Genomic DNA, 23,597 nt, shown 5'->3' with positions numbered 1-23,597 from the left:
AAGTGTGTCAATCCATGTGTTATATTATATCAAAGCATGGTATTGTCAATGACTTCACTATGCAATAATTAATAAAAATTGCTCAAAACTGGACCGCATGGAGTGCCGCAAACTTTAAATATGCGGACATTGTTTCTGCAGAGCCTCTTTAATACAGCGCACATGAGAGTGGTGGTGTGTGGGTGCTATCTGTCTGGTGGCGTACAGCGAATTTTTTTTATAATTTTTTTTATAATGCACACCTGTTCAAGGTTAAATTTCAAAGTTGATGATGCATATTTATAAAAACAAATAATGAAGGTTATGTCAAACAGAAAAAATGTTTTGCTTATTTAAACTGTTTTACCTAAAATGCACGTTGAGGCTATATAGTGTATTTTATCAGAAGTACAAAACTGTTTGTACCGGTATATGGAAATGTTTGCAAATAGAAAGGTTTGTAAATCAAGTTTACTTTGTGACTGTCAAGACGTGGTCTATGGGATGTTTGTTTTCCCGAGATGCAAGTAAATTTGGACTCGACATGGCGTGAAGGTAAGTACATATCTATTTTAACACTAACAAAAGGTACAAAACTAAAGGCGCGCACAAAGGCGGAGAACAAACTTGACTAATGAAACAAAAACTAGCACTTGGGCAAAAAGCTATGAACATGAAACAAATAAACACTTACTGTGACAAGAATATAGACAAAACTCACTTGGCGTGGAGCTATGGTAGCATGGGTAACATGGGTAGCAGAAGTCAAACAGAGTTAATGTCGTCAGCTGACTTCCTGGCAACTATCGGCTCAAATAGTCTTGAACATGATTAATGACAGGTGTGTGAGTCCAAATGAATCAAGTGCGTGACATGAGGACAGGTGAAAACTAATGGGTTGTCATGGAAACAAAACAAACAAGAGTGCACAAAGAGTCCAAAAACCAACCGAACATAACCAAAACAAAACATGATCACACAGACATGACAGTGACTCGATTTACTGAACAAACTAATCGAGCGATTACTTGATTAGTACAATAATCGATAGCTGCAGCCTGCACAGTTTTGCAATATTGTGACGTTGCGATATATTGCGATATTCTAAATAGTTCACTGATAGATTTTAAAATGCAGTTTAAAATATAAGTTATATGATAATAATAACACATTAGACCAGGGGTCACCAACGCGGTGCCCGCGGGCACCAGGTAGCCCGTAAGGACCAGATGAGTAGCCCGCTGGCCTGTTCTAAAAATAGCTCAAATAGCAGCACTTACCAGTGAATTGCCTCTATTTTTTAAATTGTATTTATTTACTAGCAAGCTGGTCTCGCTTTGCTTGACATTTTTAATTCTAAGAGAGACAAAACTCAAATAGAATTTGAAAATCCAAGAAAATATTTTAAAGACTTGGTCTTCACTAACTGACAAAGAAACAGATAACAGATTTGGTGTCCAGTTCAAAGTGTGACATGATTTATTTAAAAATTTGAGAGTTGACTTTTGTATTTTACATTAGTTATTATTTGTACAAACATGGTACAAAGTAATTCATAATTTGTTACAAAATGTTAGTGGCTAGCTAGTTAAAATGGGATATTGTGATTTCACAAGACTGTCTTTGAAAATGTTCAATTTGAAAAATGTGCACTTAGAGAAAATATAAAAATAAAGTGTTGCATATTGATATTTATCTGTTTCTATATATATTTATTGTGAGAAATCATTAAGATGATCAGTGTTTCCACAAAGATAAATATAATTAATTATTAATAATAACATAGAGTTAAAGGTAAATTGAGCAAATTGGCTATTTCTGGCAATTTGTTTAAGTGTGTATCAAACTGGTAGCCCCTGCGATGAGGTGGCGACTTGTCCAGGGTGTACCCCGCCTTCCACCTGATTGTAGCTGAGATAGGCTCCAGCGCCCCCCGCGACCCCAAAGGGAATAAGCGGTAGAAAATGGATGGATGGAAACTGGTAGCCCTTCGCATTAATCAGTACCCAAGAAGTAGCTCTTGGTTTCAAAAAGGTTGGTGACCCCTGCATTAGACAAACTGAGTCAAAAAACATCTATATCTATTTTTTGCAACTGTACGGAAAGTGGATCAAGTTTCCTGTTACAATGCTGGTTATGTTAAACAATACCACAGTGTCAAATCATGCAGTCAGGTTTGTGCATTTTTGTGTGAGCTTGCATGCAGTTTTGGAAGCCACTGACCACTGGGTTTTGGAATATTTTCTGAACAATGGGCCTTTTGTGACATCAAACTCAATCAAATGAATACTTCCGTGTTTGTCCACGGCATTTTGGGCCATTAGCAAATTGGATTAGCTGTTAAACTCAGACGGAACAATACGGTGACAATGCTACATTACGACTTTGTTTGAGGTGTGCCCAAATGCGTAACCTGTGATTCCATGCACTGTTTATGAAGGTTATTTCCGACCCTGTCTGAAAAAAAGTGGTGACGTTTGTCTTTAAGATATATATTTAACAGTGTACATTTTCAAAATATAATTTGGACACTTTTGAAGAGGTTGTTAGCTTCTGGTACAAAATATGCAGAAAGTTGGTTATAACTGTAGAGAAACATATACAAAAAATGTACACCATAGCATTTCCAATACCTATCATATAGACCACAAAAATGTGTGGTAAAACCATCATAGGTCTCCTTTAAGTATGTGCCCTGTATTATAGACAGGAAACAACAATAGATTGACAAACAAATACAAATTCCTATCGTAACACAGAAGTAACCATTATTCATTGACCAGTCACCAGTGTGGATGTATATTGTTAAGATTTTATCGATACGATACCCTTGTCGATATTTGTTATTGATACCGGTATTTATCGGTACAAAATGTAATTGATGTGAATAAAGATGTGGAAAAATGCACAATGTATTACTGTTTTTGAAAGCACAAGAGGTTGTACAGCTCCACAAGACGATGTAACATCTCACAGCAGGGAATTATTGTATTAACACCTACTTTTAAGTCTTAAACAAGTCAACTATGTTTGCTAATGCAGTTGTTGTCATGTCTGTGTGATCATGTTTTGTTTTAGTCATGTTCGGTTTTGTTTTTGGACTTTTTGTGCACTTTTGTTTTGTTTTGTCACCATAGCAACCCATTAGTTTTCACCTGTCACGTCACGCACCTGTTTCACGTTTTGAGTCACGCACCTGTTTTCGTTAATCATGTCGGTAGTATTTAAGTTCATTGTTTTCAGTTCGTCGCCCTGGCGAAATCCCGCATTCATACCCCTGTCACACTCTGTCTACCTCTGCGCACTTCATGCCATGTCCAAGTAAGTTTTTTCTATTAATGCCAGAGTTAGTGTTTTTGTTTAATTGTTCACAGTTTTTTGCCCACGTGCAAGTCTTTTTGTTTCGTTAGTCAAGTTTGTACATCCGCCTTGAGCGCGCTTTTTGTTCCTTTGAGTGTTATAAATAAATATGTATTTACCTTCACGCCATGACCAGTCCAGCTTTACTTGCATCTCGGGAAAACAAACACACCATAGTCCTCGTCTTGACAGTTGTTATGTCATCATCTTGCAAAAAACCCACCGATCCATCACTGTGTCTATTCACTACAATTACACTCAGCTGGAAATATCATTCATTCATTTACATGCAGAGGACAGACCTTTTAAATGATGTATCAACTATATCATAACAACCTATACAATCAAGTAGCATGCCACTTGGGTGTGCATTTTGTAACAATAGAAATAGCTTTGTGTTTATGTTTCACAGGGACAAATTTGAGTGACGGACCGGAGGTTGACAGCTACCGACCATGTAAGTGTGTCTGTGTTGTGTGAACAACAACAATAAAAGAAAAACTCAATGATCAAGTGTAATGCTCAATCGTCCAGTTGTAGAGTCAGGAGACAGAACTCACTGAAACACATTTAAGCAAGGTGTGTATTAATCGATAGAGTGACGTCAGATAGTGACTACGGACCTGTCAGCGGATTTTATCTTGCGTCAAATCAACGTAATGGATTATTGTATTACTTCAAATTGTCACTCATTTGAGTGGATTATTATTAGCCTGTGGATTAATGGATTGCATTGAGGACAGTTGATTTAGCGCAGTAGCGGTGGCCGTGAGTTAGATGGCGTTCATTTGAAACTGGGTAACTATTAGCGTGCGTGACTTTGAGGGATTTTTGAGGAACTTTTGTGTGGTGTTGTTTCCTATTTGTAATCATTACAAGCTGGTTTGTTATGTGTATGCAGTGGCACCTGAACCGAATGTGACACCATGTCATGATTACAACGGTCAGCTGGATTAGAAAAATACCGATAGCAGGACTGTAGTCCAGAATATTCACGGTCCAAGAGGACCGACCCAGTTAGGAACCGGTACTAAAAAATAACGGTACTCGGTATACATCCCTAGTCACCAGACAGCAGCATGTCTAAACAAAATAATTCCTACAAATGAATGCCTTACTTCAAATATATGTTTGGCCACAATTCAAGGAAATAGAAAACCGCCTACCAGAACCTATACACCTTGGCTTTAAAATGGATTGTTTGACTACAGTACGTTCAAAAATAACAAAGATGATGAATGTAAAACAGACAAAAAATAAATAAATGAACATTTTTTATCTGCCTAAATACCAGTGCTTTTGTGAAAGTCACACACAAGAAACTATGTTAAAAAAACATTATTGGTTCTACCTCTCTAACCCTAACTCTAATCTCTTAAAGTGTTGCCCAACCAAGGACAACTTCTGCACAACATATAAAAAAAAAAGAAAAGAAAAGGACCAAAAGGAGTGGGAAATATACAAATATAAATAAATCATAAGCAGCTTGGACCTGCTGGCTGTTGCATTCACTAAACCTACCGTAATTGAAATTAAACAGCATTCATCTGAAAGGCTTGCATTTTCTTGACTCAACATTTCAATGCGGTTTTATGTGTTGGATATAAACAAATTGAAGAGCTTGGATGTCGACCTGTGTAATTTATGGCTGACTTACATTAATAAAAGCATTTCTGATCATTGTCAAAAACTCAATTTGGAATGGGACATTACTGTTAAACCTTTATTACTGTTATTGTTTGAATGTTACATTATACTGTTATTAGTGATTCCCAGAGCCCAGAAAAAGTCTGCGGGCTATAGAGCGTTTTCTATACGGGCTCCAGTACTCTGGAATGCCCTCCCGGTAACAGTTAGAGATGCTACCTCAGTGGAAGCATTTAAGTCCCATCTTAAAACTAATTTGTATACTCTAGCCTTTAAATAGACCCCTTTTTAGACCAGTTGATCTGCCATCTCTTTTCTGCTCTGCCCCCCTATCCTGCGTGGAGAGGTTATCAGGTGACCACAGATGAAGCGCTAGCTGCTTAAAGTCGGGACCCGGGGTGGACCACTCATCTGTGCATCAGTTGGGGACGTCTCTGCGCTGCTGACTTGTCTCCACTCAAGATGATCCCCTGCTGGCCCCACTATGGACTGGACTCTCACACTATTACTAGATCCAGTTGACGTCCATTGCACCGGTTCCCCCCAAGGTTTCTCATTGTATCCCATTGGGTTGAGTTTTTTCTTGCCCTGATGTGGGATCTGGGCAGAGGATGTCATTGTGGCTTGTGCAGCCCTTTGAGACACTTGTGATTGAGGGCTATATAAATAAACTTTGATTGATTATATATATATATATAAATATATATGTATATATATATATATATATATATATATATATATATATATATATATATATATATATATATATATATATATGTATATAGTCCTTGGGGAAATTATGTTCACGTATTTAAAGTTACAGTCACTCCATGCGGTCCCGATTCTATACATGTTTTATTCATTAAACCATTAATCGTAGCAACACAACATAAATTGAGGCTTTTTTCTAATCAAATTAATTGATTTGATCAATTAATTGTAGCAGCCATAACATGTAGCATTTACATACAAATGTCGGATACGTACAATAAATTAATTCAGTAATAAATGGGGTACTAATTTAAACTAGTGTATTTGAAAAAAAGACAACATGTTTTTTTTGTCATTGGCACAACCAATTATTTGTCTTTTATACCTACTAAGTTATCAATGTACACGTTCCTGACTGTTTCTTAATGTAGTCGTATTAAACATATCATCAGATATTTATAATGAATTGCAGCCAGTTAATGCACTTCATTTTGTTTTTGCTCCTTAAAGACACAATTAATCATCACTCATTTCCACACAATGGATTGCATTTGTATTCAGTCAATCGACCAATACACCGATCCCTATAGGTTTCAATGTTCACAACCTGATTAACCAGTCACCCTTTGAACAACACCAAAACAACCATTCCTGGCATTACAACAGTTGATTACATTCATCGGAGGCCCTTCGCCATGAGAATACATTCACTTTACAAGAACTGAAAGCAGTGATTATACCCACCTTCTGTATATCTATCTTCTGGAAGCACGGGCAGGCAAAGAGAAAGAAAGGAAGACATTCATTAAGCAGCATGCAGACTAGGACGAGCCGTTGCATGTTGTTAGCATGCAAGGCATTGAAAAATCACATGCAAGTGATCTATTAGAACTTGGTTTTTGTTTTTTTCTTTTTCATAACGGCATTTCCTTCCTGTCCTTACTCATATACTGGAATACATGACAGGGTAGAATGTTTGTGACTTTTAGCTCATCTGAAAAAAAAGAAGTATTATTCATAGTATATTATATATATTCAACATGGTATTTTTGGAAGCTGGTTAAACACCCAGCAACACTGCTAAATTACTTTGAAAAAATACTATTCGGCATTATGCTTGGGGGTGATAAAGCACATGTTACTCATTGTGTTATGTAGGGCGCTTTAATTCATTTATTTAAGCGTGATGGACTTCAAAAACTATTTAATTCCACACACTAATAATGCCTTTTATCCTGAAAGAAAAGCTACTCTAGGTTATGTGTAATGAAATGCACTGCAAGAGAAAGCAAACAAGACCCTTAATAAATATGTCTGTGGTAATTGAATGCACTGTGTCAGAACAGGCAGTGATCATTGTGTGTTATTCAGGGTGATTTGCTGTTGAAAACAATGTCCGGTGGCAGTTTCCTGCAAATTAAATTGCTTATAATTTCATTTGTGTGGTGAAGAGGTGAAAAACAACATGTGACATACAGTGTGAGGAGTTTAAGCAAATAATTGGATGACTCATGCGTACCAAATAAATTGTTTTTTTTTTTAATGTGATGCAGCTTTAATGCATGCAAAATGAGATGTTTAAGGCCCATAGTCTGCCTATAAAAAAAACACAATAATCAGTCAGTCAATAGGTCTTTCCACCAGGGTTAAATATATGCTTTAAAACCATACAAAAACATAAACATACCTAAGATGACAGTAATTATAACTGCATATTTAAACAAATAACGAAATGCAATATACTTGTGATATCTAGTTTGTGTTTGTAGAAAGAAAACTATGGAGTTAGAAACAAAGGCGAAACGCAGCAAAGCCCGACCACAAAAACAAATTCCTACCTCTTTAAAATGCTTTGTTGCCCAAATTCAAGCGCTGATTTGACTCAAAAACTTACCATCCTCACTCGTTCCCCTCAGACATCATGCAAAAGAACATTTAAAATCATACTTTTGTGAACAAAGCAATTGGACACTACTGAATAAGACTAAAGGTTATTTAAAATATAACCATACTGCTGAATTATGATAATATTCAAATATCACAATTAGTTTGATAATAATTTCCCTTGTGGATCATTAAAATTTGTCTAATATTTGCTGATGCCAATGCAGCTATGTGTTCCAAGAGGTTGGTCATCTGAATACATTTGAATGTGGAATAAATCATAACACTCTGCTCACAAAAGCTCGATGATGGGGGAAGAAAAAAAACATTTAAGCCAAGCATGAAGGCAATACTTGGATAAGAAAACACACTTTCAAAACATAATGTAAAGTAACACCCTCAAAAATGACAGACCCATTAATTGAGTGCTTCACTAGGAATAACACAGTTTGTTATTGTGATGTCTGTAATATATCTGTACATGTGTTATAACCCACACATACAATCTTTTCGTATATGGTCAGAACAATGCACCTGTTATTCCTTATGACTTTTTTTTGTCTAAATGCACTAGTTTTGTATTTCATTTTTATTTTTTTCTATTATTCTGTTTTCCATTGCATATGGTATCTGCACCAGAGAAGGAGCTTCTTGTATGCACAGTGACAATAAAAGGCATCGTATCCTATTCTATTATGTTATCTTTATACATACATGTATATATTGGGGCTGTCAGAGTAATTCATTATTGCATATGATTAATTACAAAATGATTGCATTAACCATGTAAAAATGCAGATTAATCACACAATTTATTTTGACCTTAACCATGCATGGTTACTTGAAAGCCATGACTTGCTACTCGGTAGGTGATCAGGAGACTCCAACTGGTGTGTTCGCTGGCAAATTTCTCTTCAAAATACAATTTTGACGGGGATTCATATGAAACTGTTTTAGCGAATAAAAGACATGCTTTCAGGTGAATCATTTTAAAAATGTTTGTGTGTAAAATTCTTACAAAAAAATGCAATTGTGTCAAAATACTGTAGTCTTTTGAAAATTTACTAAAAATAATAATATTAATTATTGAGATTAATCACAATTCGTGAGTGATTACCGTATTTTTCGGACTATAAATCGCAGTTTTTTCATAGTTTGGCCGGGCTCCAGTGCGACTTATATATGTTTTTTTCCTTCTTTATTATGCATTTTCGGCAGGTGCGACTTATACTCCGAAAAATGTGGTAATCACATTTTTAAAAAATGAATTGTTTAACAGCACTGATGTATATACACACACACACAAACACACATAGGAATGTATCAATTGTAAAATAATGATAGAATTGTAAAGTTAATCTTGAAATTAAAAGTTAAATTGCTCCGTATTTTACAACTGATGATTATAACAATGTTTCCTTCATAATCATATCTGTACATCTACTATGCGTTTATTTTCAGAAATTCAAAATATTTCTTGTAATATTGTCACTTAATTGTTATTCTTTTACTATTATTTGTTATTGTAAGAATTAATATCATTCGGTTTTAACAATCTTTAAATGTCACAATTGAGACTTAACTGTGTTGTTCTGAAAAAAAGCTTTGCTCTTAACAGCAGTATCACCTGCCATGGGCCATTAAAACAAGCCCCGTATAACACACACACACACACACACACTCACACAAACACACACGCACGCACACATACAAATGTACCCAGCTGGTTACATCCTAATCCAAAGGCATAAATCCATTTAATCCCCTCGACAAAGCGATCCTAGTGCTATTGTGCTAGTAAACACAACACTAAAATGAGTCTATCGACTATCACACATCTGCATCGTGTGACACTGACCATTTTCCAACCGGTACGCTCAATGTGTAATTACAATAAAAAGTCCAATAGGTACCACTTTAGTGAATGAAACATCTGCCATGCACGGACAAAAAATTAATTAAGGAAGGTTAACAAATTATGTTAGTTGTTCATTCTGATATGGTTACATCGCCTTTGACAATGAAGATTGTCATTCAAAACTATTGGGGCATCTTGTTACTGTCAGTGTTCTGAAAATTACTTTCAAAAAGTAATTACCGTAATTTTCGCACTATAAGGCGCACCGGATTATAAAATGCACCTTCAATGAATGGTGTTCATATATAAGGCGCACCGGATTATAAGGCACATAAAATAGATGCTACAGTAGAGGCTGGGGATACGTTATGCATCCATTAGATGGAGCTGCGCTGAAGGGAATGTCAACAAAACAGTCAGATAGGTCAGTCAAACTTTATTAATAGATTACAAACCAGCGTTCTGACAACTCTGTTCACCCCCAAAATGAATGAACAGCTGTTTTATTATTTTCCCCGAGGTAAAGTCAGTGACGTGGTGTTTCGTTTATCTTTTAACAACAGCAAGGTATAACATTAAGTGCAACATTTATATCACATAGTGGAGGGGAACTTTTCCTCGATTCAATAAACAGGTAAAAAACAGTCTGATACTGTTACTGTAAATCAAATGTTAGTGCAATCACAATATAGTAACACTCGAAATAGTGCAAAGCAATAACAATATATCAATAACTCAACGTTACGTCTTTTCATAAACCGAAAGAATAAGCGCTTCTTCTTCTACAGGGGAAAATGAAGTCGGCGGCTGCTTACCGTAGTTGCGAGACCGGTTGTGGCTCAATATTGGTCCATATATAAGGCGCACCGGATTATAAGGCGCACTGTCAGCTTTTAAAAAAATTGGAGGTTTTTAGGTGCGCTTTATAGTGCGGAAAATACGGTAATTAGAGTTACTTGTTACTTTACTAAAAAAGTAATTGAATTACTAACGGAATTACTCTTAAGTAAATGTAATTAATTACTAGGGGAAGTAATTTATACGTTACTTAAAAAAATAAAACTTTAAATATTTGGCATATGGATTGAGAGATGTTTGACATAAGATCCGTGTGCGAAGTCTGCATTTTAAAGGCGGTGACGTGTGACGTCATCGAGGGTTTCAACTGAGCTGTGTTTTTTAGCTTTCACAGTTAGCAGCGCACTTTTTGCACCGGATTGTGTTATCTATGCTTAATGAAGAGATTGAACGTGCTTCGATGGCTGTCTTGCTGATTGTATTGTACCATATGTCCCGGCAAGAAATCTGCGTTCAAAGAACTCCGGCTTATTAATATCAAAACGTGGACCTTGGGGTGTTTTGTTTTCCCGGAATGCAAAGGAAAGTTGGCGCGGGCAAGGCGTGAATGTAAGTACATATTTATTTATAACACTAACAAACTACAAAAAAGGAAGCAAACAAAAGGTGCGCACAATGGTGGAGAACAAACTTGGCTAATGAAACAAAACTTGCACAAAGGCAGAGACTATGAACATGAAAACGAAAACAACACTTACTGTGGCGTGAAACAGCATGAAAACTATGGCATTGAACAATGGCTTGGAATGAAATGTAGCAGAGGTAGAAAGGATGATGTCACCAGGACGATCAACAGAAACAGACAGGCTTAAATAGCAGTGACATGATTAGTGACAGGTGTGCGAGTGCAAAGCGTGAGACAGGTGCGTGACATGACGACAGGTGAAAACTAATGGGTAGTCATGGAAACAAAAACAATGGAGCGTAAACAGAAACTAAAGAGTCCAATAACTAAACAAAACATGACTAAAACAAAACATGATCACACAGACATGACAATTAGTGATTCCCAGAGCCCGAAAAAGTATGCGAGCTATAGAGTGTTTTCTATTCGGGCTCCAGTACTCTGGAATGCCCTCCCGGTAACAGTTAGAGATTTAGCATTTATGTCCCATCTTAAAACTCACTTGTATAATCTAGCCATTAAATAGACCCCCCTTTTAAACCAGTTGATCTGCCGTTTCTTTTCTGCGGTCCTCTCCAAGGTTTCTCATTGTCCCATTGGGTTGAGTTTTTCCTTGCCCTGATGTGGGATCTGAACCGAGGATGCCGTTGTGGCTTGTGCAGCCCTTTGAGACACTCGTGATTTAGGGCTATATAAATAAACATTGATTGATTGATTGATTAATTGACTGTCATATTTTCTTGTCAACAAACGGGGTATGTTTTGGATGGCAAATGTGTCACTTCAATCATTGGTTTGTTGTTCAATATTCCAATTGTGTACATGTGTGTATGTTGTTGTCTGCTGTGTCCAAGTGTGATGGTCCCTCAAGTTCATTTTAGTTGCTTTCACGATCTAAGTTCAACAAAGATTTTAAATTGGAGCAACAGGTTAACTCTGCTGTACGATCTAGTTTTTATCATTGAAGACTTTCAGCAACAATTTAATCAGATTTAACTTTTAACAACTTTGAGCGGGCAATGCTTTTATTTCATCACATTTGGACTACTGCAACTCCCTTTATGCTGGAATGAACCAGGCCTCAATTGCGCGATTGCAGTTAGTCCAAAATGCTGCTGCTCGCCTTTTAACTGGCACTAAAAAACATGAACGCATTACCCCCATTTTAGAATCCCTTCTCTGCCTCCCAGTTGATTTTAGAATTAATTTTAAAATATTGTTGTTTGTTTTTAAATCTCTTAACGGATTAGCGCCACAATATATGTCAGACCTTTTAAAAATGTACAACCCCACAAGGTCTCTGAGGTCAGCTGATCAGCTTCTTCTTGTCGTCCCAAAAACCCGTTTAAAATCCAGAGGGGATCGTGCATTTACTGCTGTGGCGCCAGAACTTTGAAACAATATCCCTATTGTTATTTGGACGGCTCCCTCTTTAATGACTTTTAAATCACGTCTTAAAACATATTTTTTACTCTTTGGCTGTTAAACCAGCATGAGAGTTGTGTGATTTTAGTCTACTTTATTTTTGCTGATGTATTTTATGTATTTACTGTTACTGTAGGTGTTTTATATTACTGTCTCTTCTAGTATGTTTGTCTTAACTTCTGTGCAGCACTTTGTGAAACTTCTATTGTTTTTTGACATGTGCTATATAACGAAAGTGGATTGGATTGAACTGGATATTTCCTGCATTGAATTTGCTGCACTTATGACACTGCCTTGTTGTTGACATAAAACCACATCAAAAGTAGCGTGCCACGTTACATCAAGCATTATAACGGACCTAAAAGTAATTAGATTACTCGTTACTAAAACCGTTACTTTTACTATCGTATAACGTCGTTATTACGGACACTGGTTACTGTAATACCTCAATGCCATTGGTTCCTTCCTTTGCAGCTGTAACAGCGTCCACTCTGAAAGTCTATCTGTGGGAAATCCTGTTTGTTCGTCCAGAAGGACATTTGTGAGGTCAGAGGTCACTGACCGAAGAAAGGGCTCAATCTCAAAATGTTCCCCTTTTTAGCTGGAAGTATAACTTCACTTTTTAGGTATTGCAGTGTTTTGTGTTTGAAAGAAAAAAGACAAGATTCATAAACCTGTCACCCTCTTTCTTTATTGCTGTCGTTACACCTTTGGATGTAACGCTGCCAAAAATAAACAGTTATTTTTCGATTGGTAAAATAATTGTGTTTATAGGTTAATGACACTTAACGCTTTCAAATAAGGTTGCATAACAACTCAGCTGCACCCCAACGATTTATAGTAGGCCCCTGGCATATAACAGCCGTTTTTCCCTCTGACTATTTATGTTGATCATAATCAAAATGGCAACTGGAACTGAAGACTTTGGGTGCAATGTTACATTTTTGAGGGTTTTGCAGTTGGTTATGTTCTGATTTTGTTTGCACTAGGGTTGTCCCAATACCAATATTTTGGTACTGGTACCAAAATATATTTTGATTATTTTCGATCCTATTCAAAATAAAGGGGACCACCAAAAAAAAGTAATTTTTGGCTTCATTTTAACAAAACAAATTTCACAATACATTTACCATATGTTTCCTATTGAACTCAATGAACAATTTTAAAAGATTAAAATACAAATTAAATGGCATTAAACACATTGGACTTTTCTTGTAGCACAGAAAGAACAATTTACAATTGTATATATTATGTATAACCTATATTCTAGGATTAGGTTGGAATAGAATAGAAAGCTGTATTGACATTGTATTAAATGCTTCATGATTTATTGTTGCCACTCTTGGTCCGTGCTTTAAGAAAAATACAATCATTAGTAAATACTAAAAACAATACTTTGGCTGAAACAACACAGAAAGCAAATGTAGCAGGTCAAACACACATTGTTAAGGATAAAACACAAATTGTAGGAAATGTAATTTCACTTGCATTGGTTTGCGCTACGTGGGCGGCTTATGACTCTGGTAATAATTGGCAATAAGCCAAGCAACTCTGTGCACGTCTACATATCTATATGTCCACAGCAAGGGCACATGTTAATTAAATTACCAGGTCTGGATGAATGTTATTTAGATGTTTACCTAAGTTTGAAGCAAAGGTGGTAATACTTTAATGCCACCATGTTTTAAAGCAACGCATGTTGAAAGCGTCCCTTTGATCGATAGTTTTGAAGCCCAAATACCTCCATATTACAATTCACCCACCCTCTGTATTAACCATTTGTCATTTTTTGTCTTCACACTATTTCTGCTTGTGCGCTGTGTGAGTGTGTGCGCGCTGACACACTCAACATGCTCCTCTGCTCTGTATGTCACTGCCGCACGGCAGCATGCTGATGAAAAAAAAGTACAAGTATTTTTCGAAGGCAGTATAGTACAGTTTTGTATTCATTTGTACCAGTATACGGTACAATCCTAGTTTGCACCATGTTAAGTTTCTTTTTTGGGGGGGCTATCTTCCTGTTGCAATTTACCATTTGTATTTTATACGAATGCAGCTGAGATAGGCTCCAGCACCCCCCGCAACTCCAAAAGGGACAAGCGGTAGAAAATGGATGGATGGATCAGTAAACTGGATTGTAGCATTGCCCTCTTGGTTTTTGCTGCTCCTCTTCAGTTGCACGAACAACACATTAATTTATGGCGCAGAGCATTTTTAGACATTATTTATGATCAATTGTCTTAAGTAAACAATATTAATGAGATAGTAGTATTTATTTTAATGTTCTGAACTCCTGTTTCCATTCAAGTGTTGTATTGCGTGGAATAATGTTTCCATCACAGAGGTTTGCGTGGATGGAGCTCATCTTCCTAGCTAATGCAACCCGCGACCCCAAGAGGGACAAGCAGTAGAAAATGGGTAGATGGATATTAGGGATGTCCGATAATGGCTTTTTGCCGATATCCGATATTCCGATATTGTCCAACTCTTTAATTACCGATACCGATATCAACCCATACCGATATCAACCGATATATACAGTCGTGGAATTAACACATTATTATGCCTAATTTGGACAACCAGGTATGGTGAAGATAAGGTACTTTTAAAAAAAATCAATAAAATAAAATAAGATAAATAAATTAAAAACATTTTCTTGAATAAAAAAGAAAGTAGAACAATATAAAAACAGTTACACAGAAACTAGTAATTAATGAAAATTAGTAAAATTAACTGTTAAAGGTTAGTACTATTAGTGGACCAGCAGCACGCACAATCATGTGTGCTTACGGACTGTATGCCTTGCAGACTGTATTGATATATATTGATATATAATGTAGGAATCAGAATATTAATAACAGAAAGAAACAACCCTTTTGTGTGAATGAGTGTGAATGAGTGTAAATAGGGGAGGAAGGTTTTTTGGGTTGGGGCACTAATTGTAAGTGTATCTTGTGTTTTTTATGTTGATTTAATAAAAAAATAAAAAACAATACTAATAATGATAAAAAACAATACCGATAATTTCCGATATTACATTTTAACGCATTTATCGGCTGATAATATCGGCAGGCCGATATTATCAGACATCTCTAATGGATATATAATTTCACTGCGTAGTTGGGAAGTGTTCACATTCACTGAATTATCTCATCGAGGACATCAATGAAATGTTATTATAAATTATGTTGAATGTTATATTTATTTATAGCCCTACACAAACTAAGTAACATTTTGTAGATAGTCTCTAAATGAAGCAGTTTTGTTGTTGCGCTCTTTAAAAAAAAAAACTAAACCTGAAAAGAAATAGTTGAATTATGCATCACTAAAAATAATATTTCAGTACATGACAAATTTGAAGTTGACGTGCATACATGATTCAGCAGGGATTCCGTCAGATCAGGGTTGAGACAGAAATATTTGTAATATCTATATTTTGACCATTATTGACTCAAAACAAGCCCATTTATAAATGGTGGGATTGGCGCTCTGTCACATGGTTTTTGACACCACACTTATATATCAAGACAGGCATTGCAAAATATGCCATGGTGATATTCATAATATAAAAATGAATCGCACCAGGTTTTTGCTATCATAACAGATAGATTGTTTTGCAACATTCTATAAGAGCGCATGCGACCATGTCCTCAACATATGCTTTAACAGTGTCCCTGGGAATTAAGTCTATGCATTTTTTTTTCTTTCGCGTTTAATATTAGCCGTTGCATCTGCAGAGGCTTGGTGGTGTGTGGTGTGCCTGCACTTCTGCTGCCAATGTGATTATCATGTAGTTCTGTATTTCTTTCTAATGACAATTCCCCTTTGCTGATGCACGCACCCAATTTCAAATGCAATCCATCAACAATCTCTGGTTAACAGACTTGGATGTTGAATTTATTAGGCATATTGAATTGGATTGTAATATAATGTTCTTGTTTTTGCCTTATGCCAGAAAGTAAACATTATCATTGAAAAGCAATTTTGCGCAAGGTGGTTCTTCATGCAATGACAGTTAAGTACAAATTATTTGTTTGCTGTATTTTATTTTAACTTTATGAAAATGATACTCAATCAATGAAGTTTGGACTAAAAACTATACAACACTATCAGAATTCACGACATGATGTCTTAAAGGGGAACATTATCACAATTTCAGAAGGGTTAAAACCATTAAAAATCAGTTCCCAGTGGCTTATTTTATTTTTCAAAGTTTTTTTTAAAATTTTACCCATCACGCAATATCCCTAAAAAAACCTTCAAAGTGCCTGATTTTAACCATCGTTATATACACCCGGCCATTTTCCTGTGACGTCACACAGTGATGCCAATACAAACAAACATGGCGGATAGAACAGCAAGATATAGCGACATTAGCTCGGATTCAGACTCGGATTTCAGCGGCTTAAGCGATTCAACAGATTACGCATGTATTGAAACGGATAGTTGTAGTGTGGAGGCAGGTAGCGAAAACGAAATTGAAGAAGAAACTGAAGCTAATGAGCCATATCGGTTTGAACCGTATGCAAGCGAAACCGACGAAAACGACACGACAGCCAGCGACACGGGAGAAAGCGAGGACAAATTCGGCGATCGCCTTCTAACCAACGATTGGTATGTGTTTGTTTGGCATTAAAGGAAACTAACAACTATGAACTAGGTTTACAGCATATGAAATACATTTGGCAACAACATGCACTTTGAGAGTGCAGACAGCCCAGTTTTCATCAATTAATATATTCTGTAGACATACCCTCATCCACTCTTTTTTCCTGAAAGCTGATCTGTCCAGTCTAGTTGGAAATGCATCTGCTTTGGGTGTCGCAGGATATCCACACATTCTTGCCATCTCTGTCGTAGTATAGCTTTCGTCGGTAAAGTGGGCGGAACAAACGTCCAATTTCTTGCCACTTCCGCATCTTTGGGCCACTGGTGCAGCTTGAATCCGTCCCTGTTCGTGTTGTTACACCCTCCGACAACACACCGACGAGGCAAGGTACGGAAAACAGTCGAAAAAACGGAAAATAACAGAGCTGATTTGACTCGGTGTTTATAATGTGTTTAAGAAAATGGCGGATTGCTTCCCGGTGTGACGTCACATTTTGACTTCATCGCTCCGAGAGCAAATAATAGAAAGGCGTTTAATTCGCCAAAATTCACCCATTTAGAGTTCGGAAATCGGTTAAAAAAATGTATGGTCTTTTTTCTGCAACATCAAGGTATATATTGACGCTTACATAGGTCTGGTGATAATGTTCCCCTTTAAACAATGACAGAATATGAAAAATGATGGATGGAAACAATACAATATGCACGTGATCACAGATAGCACTTGTTAATAGTATCCTTTTTCCTCATGGATACAAGTCTGCCATGTGATATCACCAGCATATAAAAAAATACAAAGGAGAACTGGGCATAACACTAATTAATTATGCACAAAAAAGAAAAAATAAATTATTAGAATAAACGGAGCAAGAAGGACGGAGGCACTTAAAGAGAAAATGTAAAAGCCTTCAAACAAAGGTCAAAGCCACCAGGGAATCGATGTGTTGTTAAATCACAATTTGGCCCAAAATCAAGAGTAATGAGTCTAAGTGAGGGCTCATCTTTTAGCACCGTAGCCTCAACCTAATGCATCGTCCTACCAGCCAAGAGTTTGTGGCATTAACAAAGCTCGTTGTATTCTGCATTAGCCTCCAGGAGCAACAGGAAGTGTAGAAAGAAAAGGAACAGAACAGCGTGAGTGACCATGCATGCTGATAGGAATGGAATATCAAACTAGATCATAATGTGCTGCTAAATAGAAACAAAGCATGAAGTCTTCAAGATTAAAGTAAGACTTTTTTAATTTGAACAATAATGTTACTGAAAATTTGTATTTTATTTAGCTATGAGCTGGAGGTTTATTTTAGTCTAGACTAGGATGTGTCAATCAATCGGTACTAGTCGATTTATGTGAAAAAGTATGTGATCGGCCAATGCCGATTAATGCATTTCAATATTGATCACAAAAGTTGATCCCCTCTGTCTGATACTTTATTTATTTTTGGTGCCCCAGCTGACTACACCGGTAGTTTTTAGCGCTTTCTTAGCAAGTCTACTGATAGATATAAGTTAGAACTTTACGCTACTTTATATTAGAAATGGCAAAAGCGGAGTATTATTGTGCCATAACAAGAAGATAGAGAAAAAGAAGAAGCTTATCGACTACAGACTACAAATGGGGATGTGCGCAAATTTTCAGGATTTATGCAGATCCCAAATAAAGATCAGCAGGTACCAGAAGGTAAGAAAAGTTGGTTTTGCAAAATATTGCGAAACAAAACATTAGATAATATGTCTGCTATTAGGTGCCATTTTGCAGTCCTTATACACACACAATGATAATATCCGTGTGTTGAAGCAGAGTCCGTCTGACTACAGTAGCCGTAATGCTCCGATAATCCATCAAGCGGTGCGGCTTCATACCTTACCAAAGTCGTACTAAAACATTTTTGACAGATTTTTGGACTCCCTTTGTAATGTTCTGTATTCTCAATGAAACATTTAAAGTTTTGTTTGTGTTTACTGGTCTCATATTGCAGTCTACACATATCTCTTATGTGTGACTGCCATCTACTAGTCACACGTATTGCACCATGTACCAAATAAAATAGCTTTGAGGTAGGTAAGCACAACCAGAAGTAATAGGTACATTGGGTGCACCGGGTTATAAGGTGCACTGTCCATTTTTGAGAAAAGAAAAGGATTTTAAGTGCGCCTTATTGTCCGAAAAATACGGTATGTAATGTAGTAACAGGCACATTCATATTAATATTTAAGTATTTTGATCATTTTAAGCATTTACAGCGCATTCATTTTAAAAAACGCATCACAAAGTTTGCTTTTCTTTTTTTTCGTTCATCACTGATTATTACTCACTGCACACTTAATGAGAGCCAACACACATAATAAAACATCACTTACTGTGCAAAAATTGCTGTCATTAGGATGTCGACTGCTGGGATGTTTATATTTTCCCATTTACATGAAACGTGATTCATAACCCTCGCAAAGATACGGGTCTTTTCGTTCTCACCATTTCTGAGGCCTGAATGATTGTCAAAGTGTACCAGTTTGTCGGACGTCTTCTGTCCAGGTGAGAGGCATGATTTATGATCTACAAACACCGTTTCCATATGAGTTGGGAAATTGTGTTAGATGTAAATATAAACGGAATACAATTATTTGCAAATCATTTTTAACCCATATTCAGTTGAATATGCTACAAAGACAACATATTTGATGTTCAAACTGATAAACTTTTTTTTTTTTGCAAATAATCATTTGATGCCAGCAACACGTGACAAAGAAGTTGGGAAAGGTGGCAATAAATACTGATAAAGTTGAGGAATGCTCATCAAACACTTATTTGGAACATCCCACAGGTGTGCAGGCTAATTGGGAACAGGTGGGTGCCATGATTGGGTATAAAAACAGCTTCCCAAAAAATACTCAGTCTTTCTCAAGAAAGGATGGGGCGAGGTACACCTCTTTGTCCGCAACTTCGTAAGCAAATAGTCAAACAGTTTAAGAACAACTATTCTCAAAGCGCAATTGCAAGAAATTTAGGGATTTCAACATCTACGGTCCATAATATCATCAAAAGGTTCAGAGAATCTGGAGAAATCACTCCACATAAGCGGCATGGCCGGAAACCAACATTGAATGACCGTGACCTTCGATCCCTCAGACGGCACTGTATCAAAAACCGACATCAATCTCGAAAGGATATCACCACATGGGCTCAGGAACACTTCAGAAAACCACTGTCACTAAATACAGTTCGTCGCTACATCTGTAAGTGAAGTGAATTATATTTATATAGCGCTTTTTTCTCAAGTGACTCAAAGCGCTTTACATTGTGAAACCCAATATCTAAGTTACATTTAAACCAGTGTGGGTGGCACTGGGAGCAGGTGGGTAAAGTGCCTTGCCCAAGGACACAACGGCAGTGACTAGGATGGCGGAAGCGAGGATCAAACCTGCAATCCTCAAGTTGCTGGCACGGCCACTCTACCAACCGAGTTATACCGTCCCCTGTGCAAGTTAAAGCTCTACTATGCAAAGTGATTTATCAACAACATCCAGAAACGCCGTCGGCTTCTCTGGGCCCGAGATCATCTAAGATGGACTGATGCAAAGTGGAAAAGTGTTCTGTGGTCTGACGAGTCCACATTTCAAATTTTTTTTGGAAATATTCGACATCGTGTCATCCGGACCAAAGGGGAAGCGAGCCATCCAGACTGTTATCTACGCAAAGTTCAAAAGCCAGCATCTGCAATGGTATGGGGGTGCATTAGTGCCCAAGGCATGGGTAACTTACACATCTGAGAAGGCACCATTAATGCTGAAAGGTACATACAGGTTTTGGAACAACATATGCTGCCATCTAAGCGCCGTCTTTTTCATGGACGCCCCTGCTTATTTCAGCAAGACAATGCCAAGCCACATTCAGCACGTGTTACAACAGCGTGGCTTCGTAAAAAAAGAGTGCGGGTACTTTCCTGGCCCGCCTGCAGTCTAGACCTGTCTCCCATCAAAAATGTGTGGCGCATTACGAAGCGTAAAATACGACAGCGGAGACCCTGGACTGCTCTACATAAAACAAGAATGGGAAATAATTCCACTTTCAAAGCTTCAACAATTAGTTTCCTCAGTTCCCAATCGTTTCTTGAGTATTGTTAAAAGAAAAGGTGATGTAACACAGTGGTGAACTTGCCCTTTCCCAACTACTTTGGCACGTGTTGCAGCCATGAAAGTTAATTATTATTTGCAAAAAAATAAATAAAGTTTATGAGTTTGAACATCAAATATCTTGTCTTTGTAGTGCATTCAATTGAATATGGGTTGAAAAGGATTTGCAAAACATTGTATTCCGTTTATATTTACATCTAACACAATTTCCCAACTCCTATGAAAACGGGGTTTGTACAATAAACTTCCATGGAGCAAGTTAGTAGATCATGTCGAAATCGTACACAAGCTTGTGATCACGTCGCCGCTAAAAATTGTTTGTCTGCCTTAGCGCTTATAATAACAATATCACTAATACTTGGTTAATATTCAAGTCACGAAATGTGAATGGAGTATTGTTGGCGGTCTTTGAATGGTTATTTTATGGGTTTTATGGGCAAAATAGAATACCTCCCATTGGCTCCACTGTATGCAGACTTTTTTTTTAGTTTATTTACAAGTTAGAATGCATTAAAAATATATATATATACATCCATCTGTTGTCATGTCTTTCATAATGATTGTGAACAATAGGCAAAATTCCAAGAAACGTGCAGTTCCCCTTTAATAATGAAAAGAAATGTAATAATAATTATGTTAGTTATGTGATTAAGTATATGTATTATGCAGCTACCTCAGTGTGCTGTGAACAGATGGCGCTCTGACAATAGTCCAATAGTTATCTTTGCAGAGAGGCAGAACAAACAGAGGGGGATTTCATAAAGCAGATGTGCTGAAAGACCTCGCCATTCTTTCAGATCTTGTGGGGTGAATCATCCAGCAGGATAATCAGAGTATGTTATACACTAGTTCTTAGGACCCTAATCCTAGGATTTACAATATCTAGAATGGCGTTACGGACAAGGACAGTTTCCTTCTGTGACGCAATGACAGTAATTTGCTCGTCTGGCAGAAAACTTAAGAAATCAATGTTCAAACTTGAGAAATCAACTTGAGATATCGGAACAGATCTTACAATTGTAAGTCGAAGTGACACTTGTGTAATTTGCTAAGCAGTCACTTTAGGAAACCAAGCGGCTCTTCTGCTACAGTTAAAAAAGATACATTAATAAGGCACAGGGAGCTTTAAATATAGCTCAGCTGTAACATTCAGCTACATTCATTTTACTTTATAAATACAAAGAGACAAAAATGTTGAGGCAAAACATTACAATTTGGATCAGACATATGTTCTGCGGCTGTTCTTAACATTTGAAGTGTACTACTAACACAATGTCGGATGAGATTATTCCTCTTTTTAAAAGAGGCTGCTAAATCTCTAAGAAGCGTGCTAGAAAACCCACACTACATGACAGATTAGGCGGATACTCTCCCCGACTATTACAATCTCTAAGGCCTTCATGAAAATATATCAAATACAAACTGATATTTTATTTACAACATTGGCATATTTAAATGATGCATATACGCTTTGAACATTATTTTAGCATTTGAAAAATATCCAAGATGTCTTCTATGGTCTGCAGTTCAATAAGATGTTACTGTTAGATGCGAGGAAATTTGCATTTTTGGAGCCATAAGAGAGCATCAAGCAATCTGCGATCTGACAAAGAAGATATATATTTTTACACTATTTGATTGTTAACCTGCTCAGTGGCCTTGTGGTTAGAGTGTCCGCCCTGAGATCGGTAGGTCGTGAGTTCAAACCCCAGCCGAGTCATACCAAAGACTATAAAAATGGGACCCATTACCTCCCTGCTTGGCACTCAGCGTCAAGGGTTGGAATTGGGGGTTAAATCACAAAAATGATTCCAGAGCGCGGCCACCGCTGCTGCTCACTGCTCCCCTCACCTCCCATGGGGTGGAACAAGGGGATGGGTCAAATGCAGAGGGTAATTTCACCACACCTATTGGTACTTTAACTTTAACTTAATGTATATTGGTCAAACATGTGGAACCGACTGTTTGTTGATGATCGTTTCCCTTATTTTGCTTCGTTATTAAAGATGTCTCGAACCTGAGCATGGGATTGGATCAGATCAGGGGCCAATATTTGACTTTTTAACTGATCGGCGATAGGCTAATGAGCTGCTGACCCCAGTTTATCTTTACCGAAGCTACTGTATGTACCAGTGTTTACATGTTTAAAGATTGTACTCATGTGAAAGATTACTTCAAAAGAAATGTATGCTCAGGGAGACACAATTGCATTTCTGGAATACTTGTTACAAACATGCAGGAGTTGCAGAAATTCCAAGAGTGTGCATGTCTTGCTAGAACACTGGCTGGAATTTGAGGATAAGCTTTATCAAAGGTGTGGTCTTTCCACAGTGCAAAGCCACTTCTAAGGTACTAATCCTTATCACCATGGCAAAAAATAAACTAAGTTTTTTTACAATAAATAACTATCACTGGAGGACTAGAGTAAAAATAATGGTTAAGTATGCTACACGCACACACACACACAAGCAGGACGACACAAGAAGCTAACTGTTAAGGCTTCAATGTAAA

At 37.0% G+C, this 23,597-nt stretch overlaps 1 protein-coding gene across 19 annotated transcripts in view; it reads right to left on the bottom strand.

The window, feature by feature from the left end:
- The window catches only part of LOC133605783 (neurexin-1a-like), a 670,433-nt gene that overhangs the window by 615,929 nt on the left and 30,907 nt on the right, over positions 1-23,597 (bottom strand). For 13 of the 19 annotated variants that reach the window (XM_061959083.1, XM_061959095.1, XM_061959164.1 and 10 more), the window contains exon 3: positions 6,442-6,459. The exons of 3 other annotated variants lie outside the window; for them this stretch is intronic. In XM_061959083.1, the coding sequence (XP_061815067.1) occupies positions 6,442-6,459 (18 nt within the window). The remainder of the gene's footprint in view (positions 1-6,441; positions 6,460-23,597) is intronic. 3 more of the 19 variants (XM_061959089.1, XM_072915874.1, XM_061959129.1) reach the window with 1 other exon arrangement.

The sequence above is a fragment of the Nerophis lumbriciformis genome, linkage group LG02 (assembly GCF_033978685.3).
Source record: "Nerophis lumbriciformis linkage group LG02, RoL_Nlum_v2.1, whole genome shotgun sequence".
Lineage (NCBI taxonomy): Eukaryota > Metazoa > Chordata > Actinopteri > Syngnathiformes > Syngnathidae > Nerophis > Nerophis lumbriciformis.
Note: the sequence above shows the minus strand (reverse complement) of the source record. Positions and strands in the feature narration are given on the sequence as shown.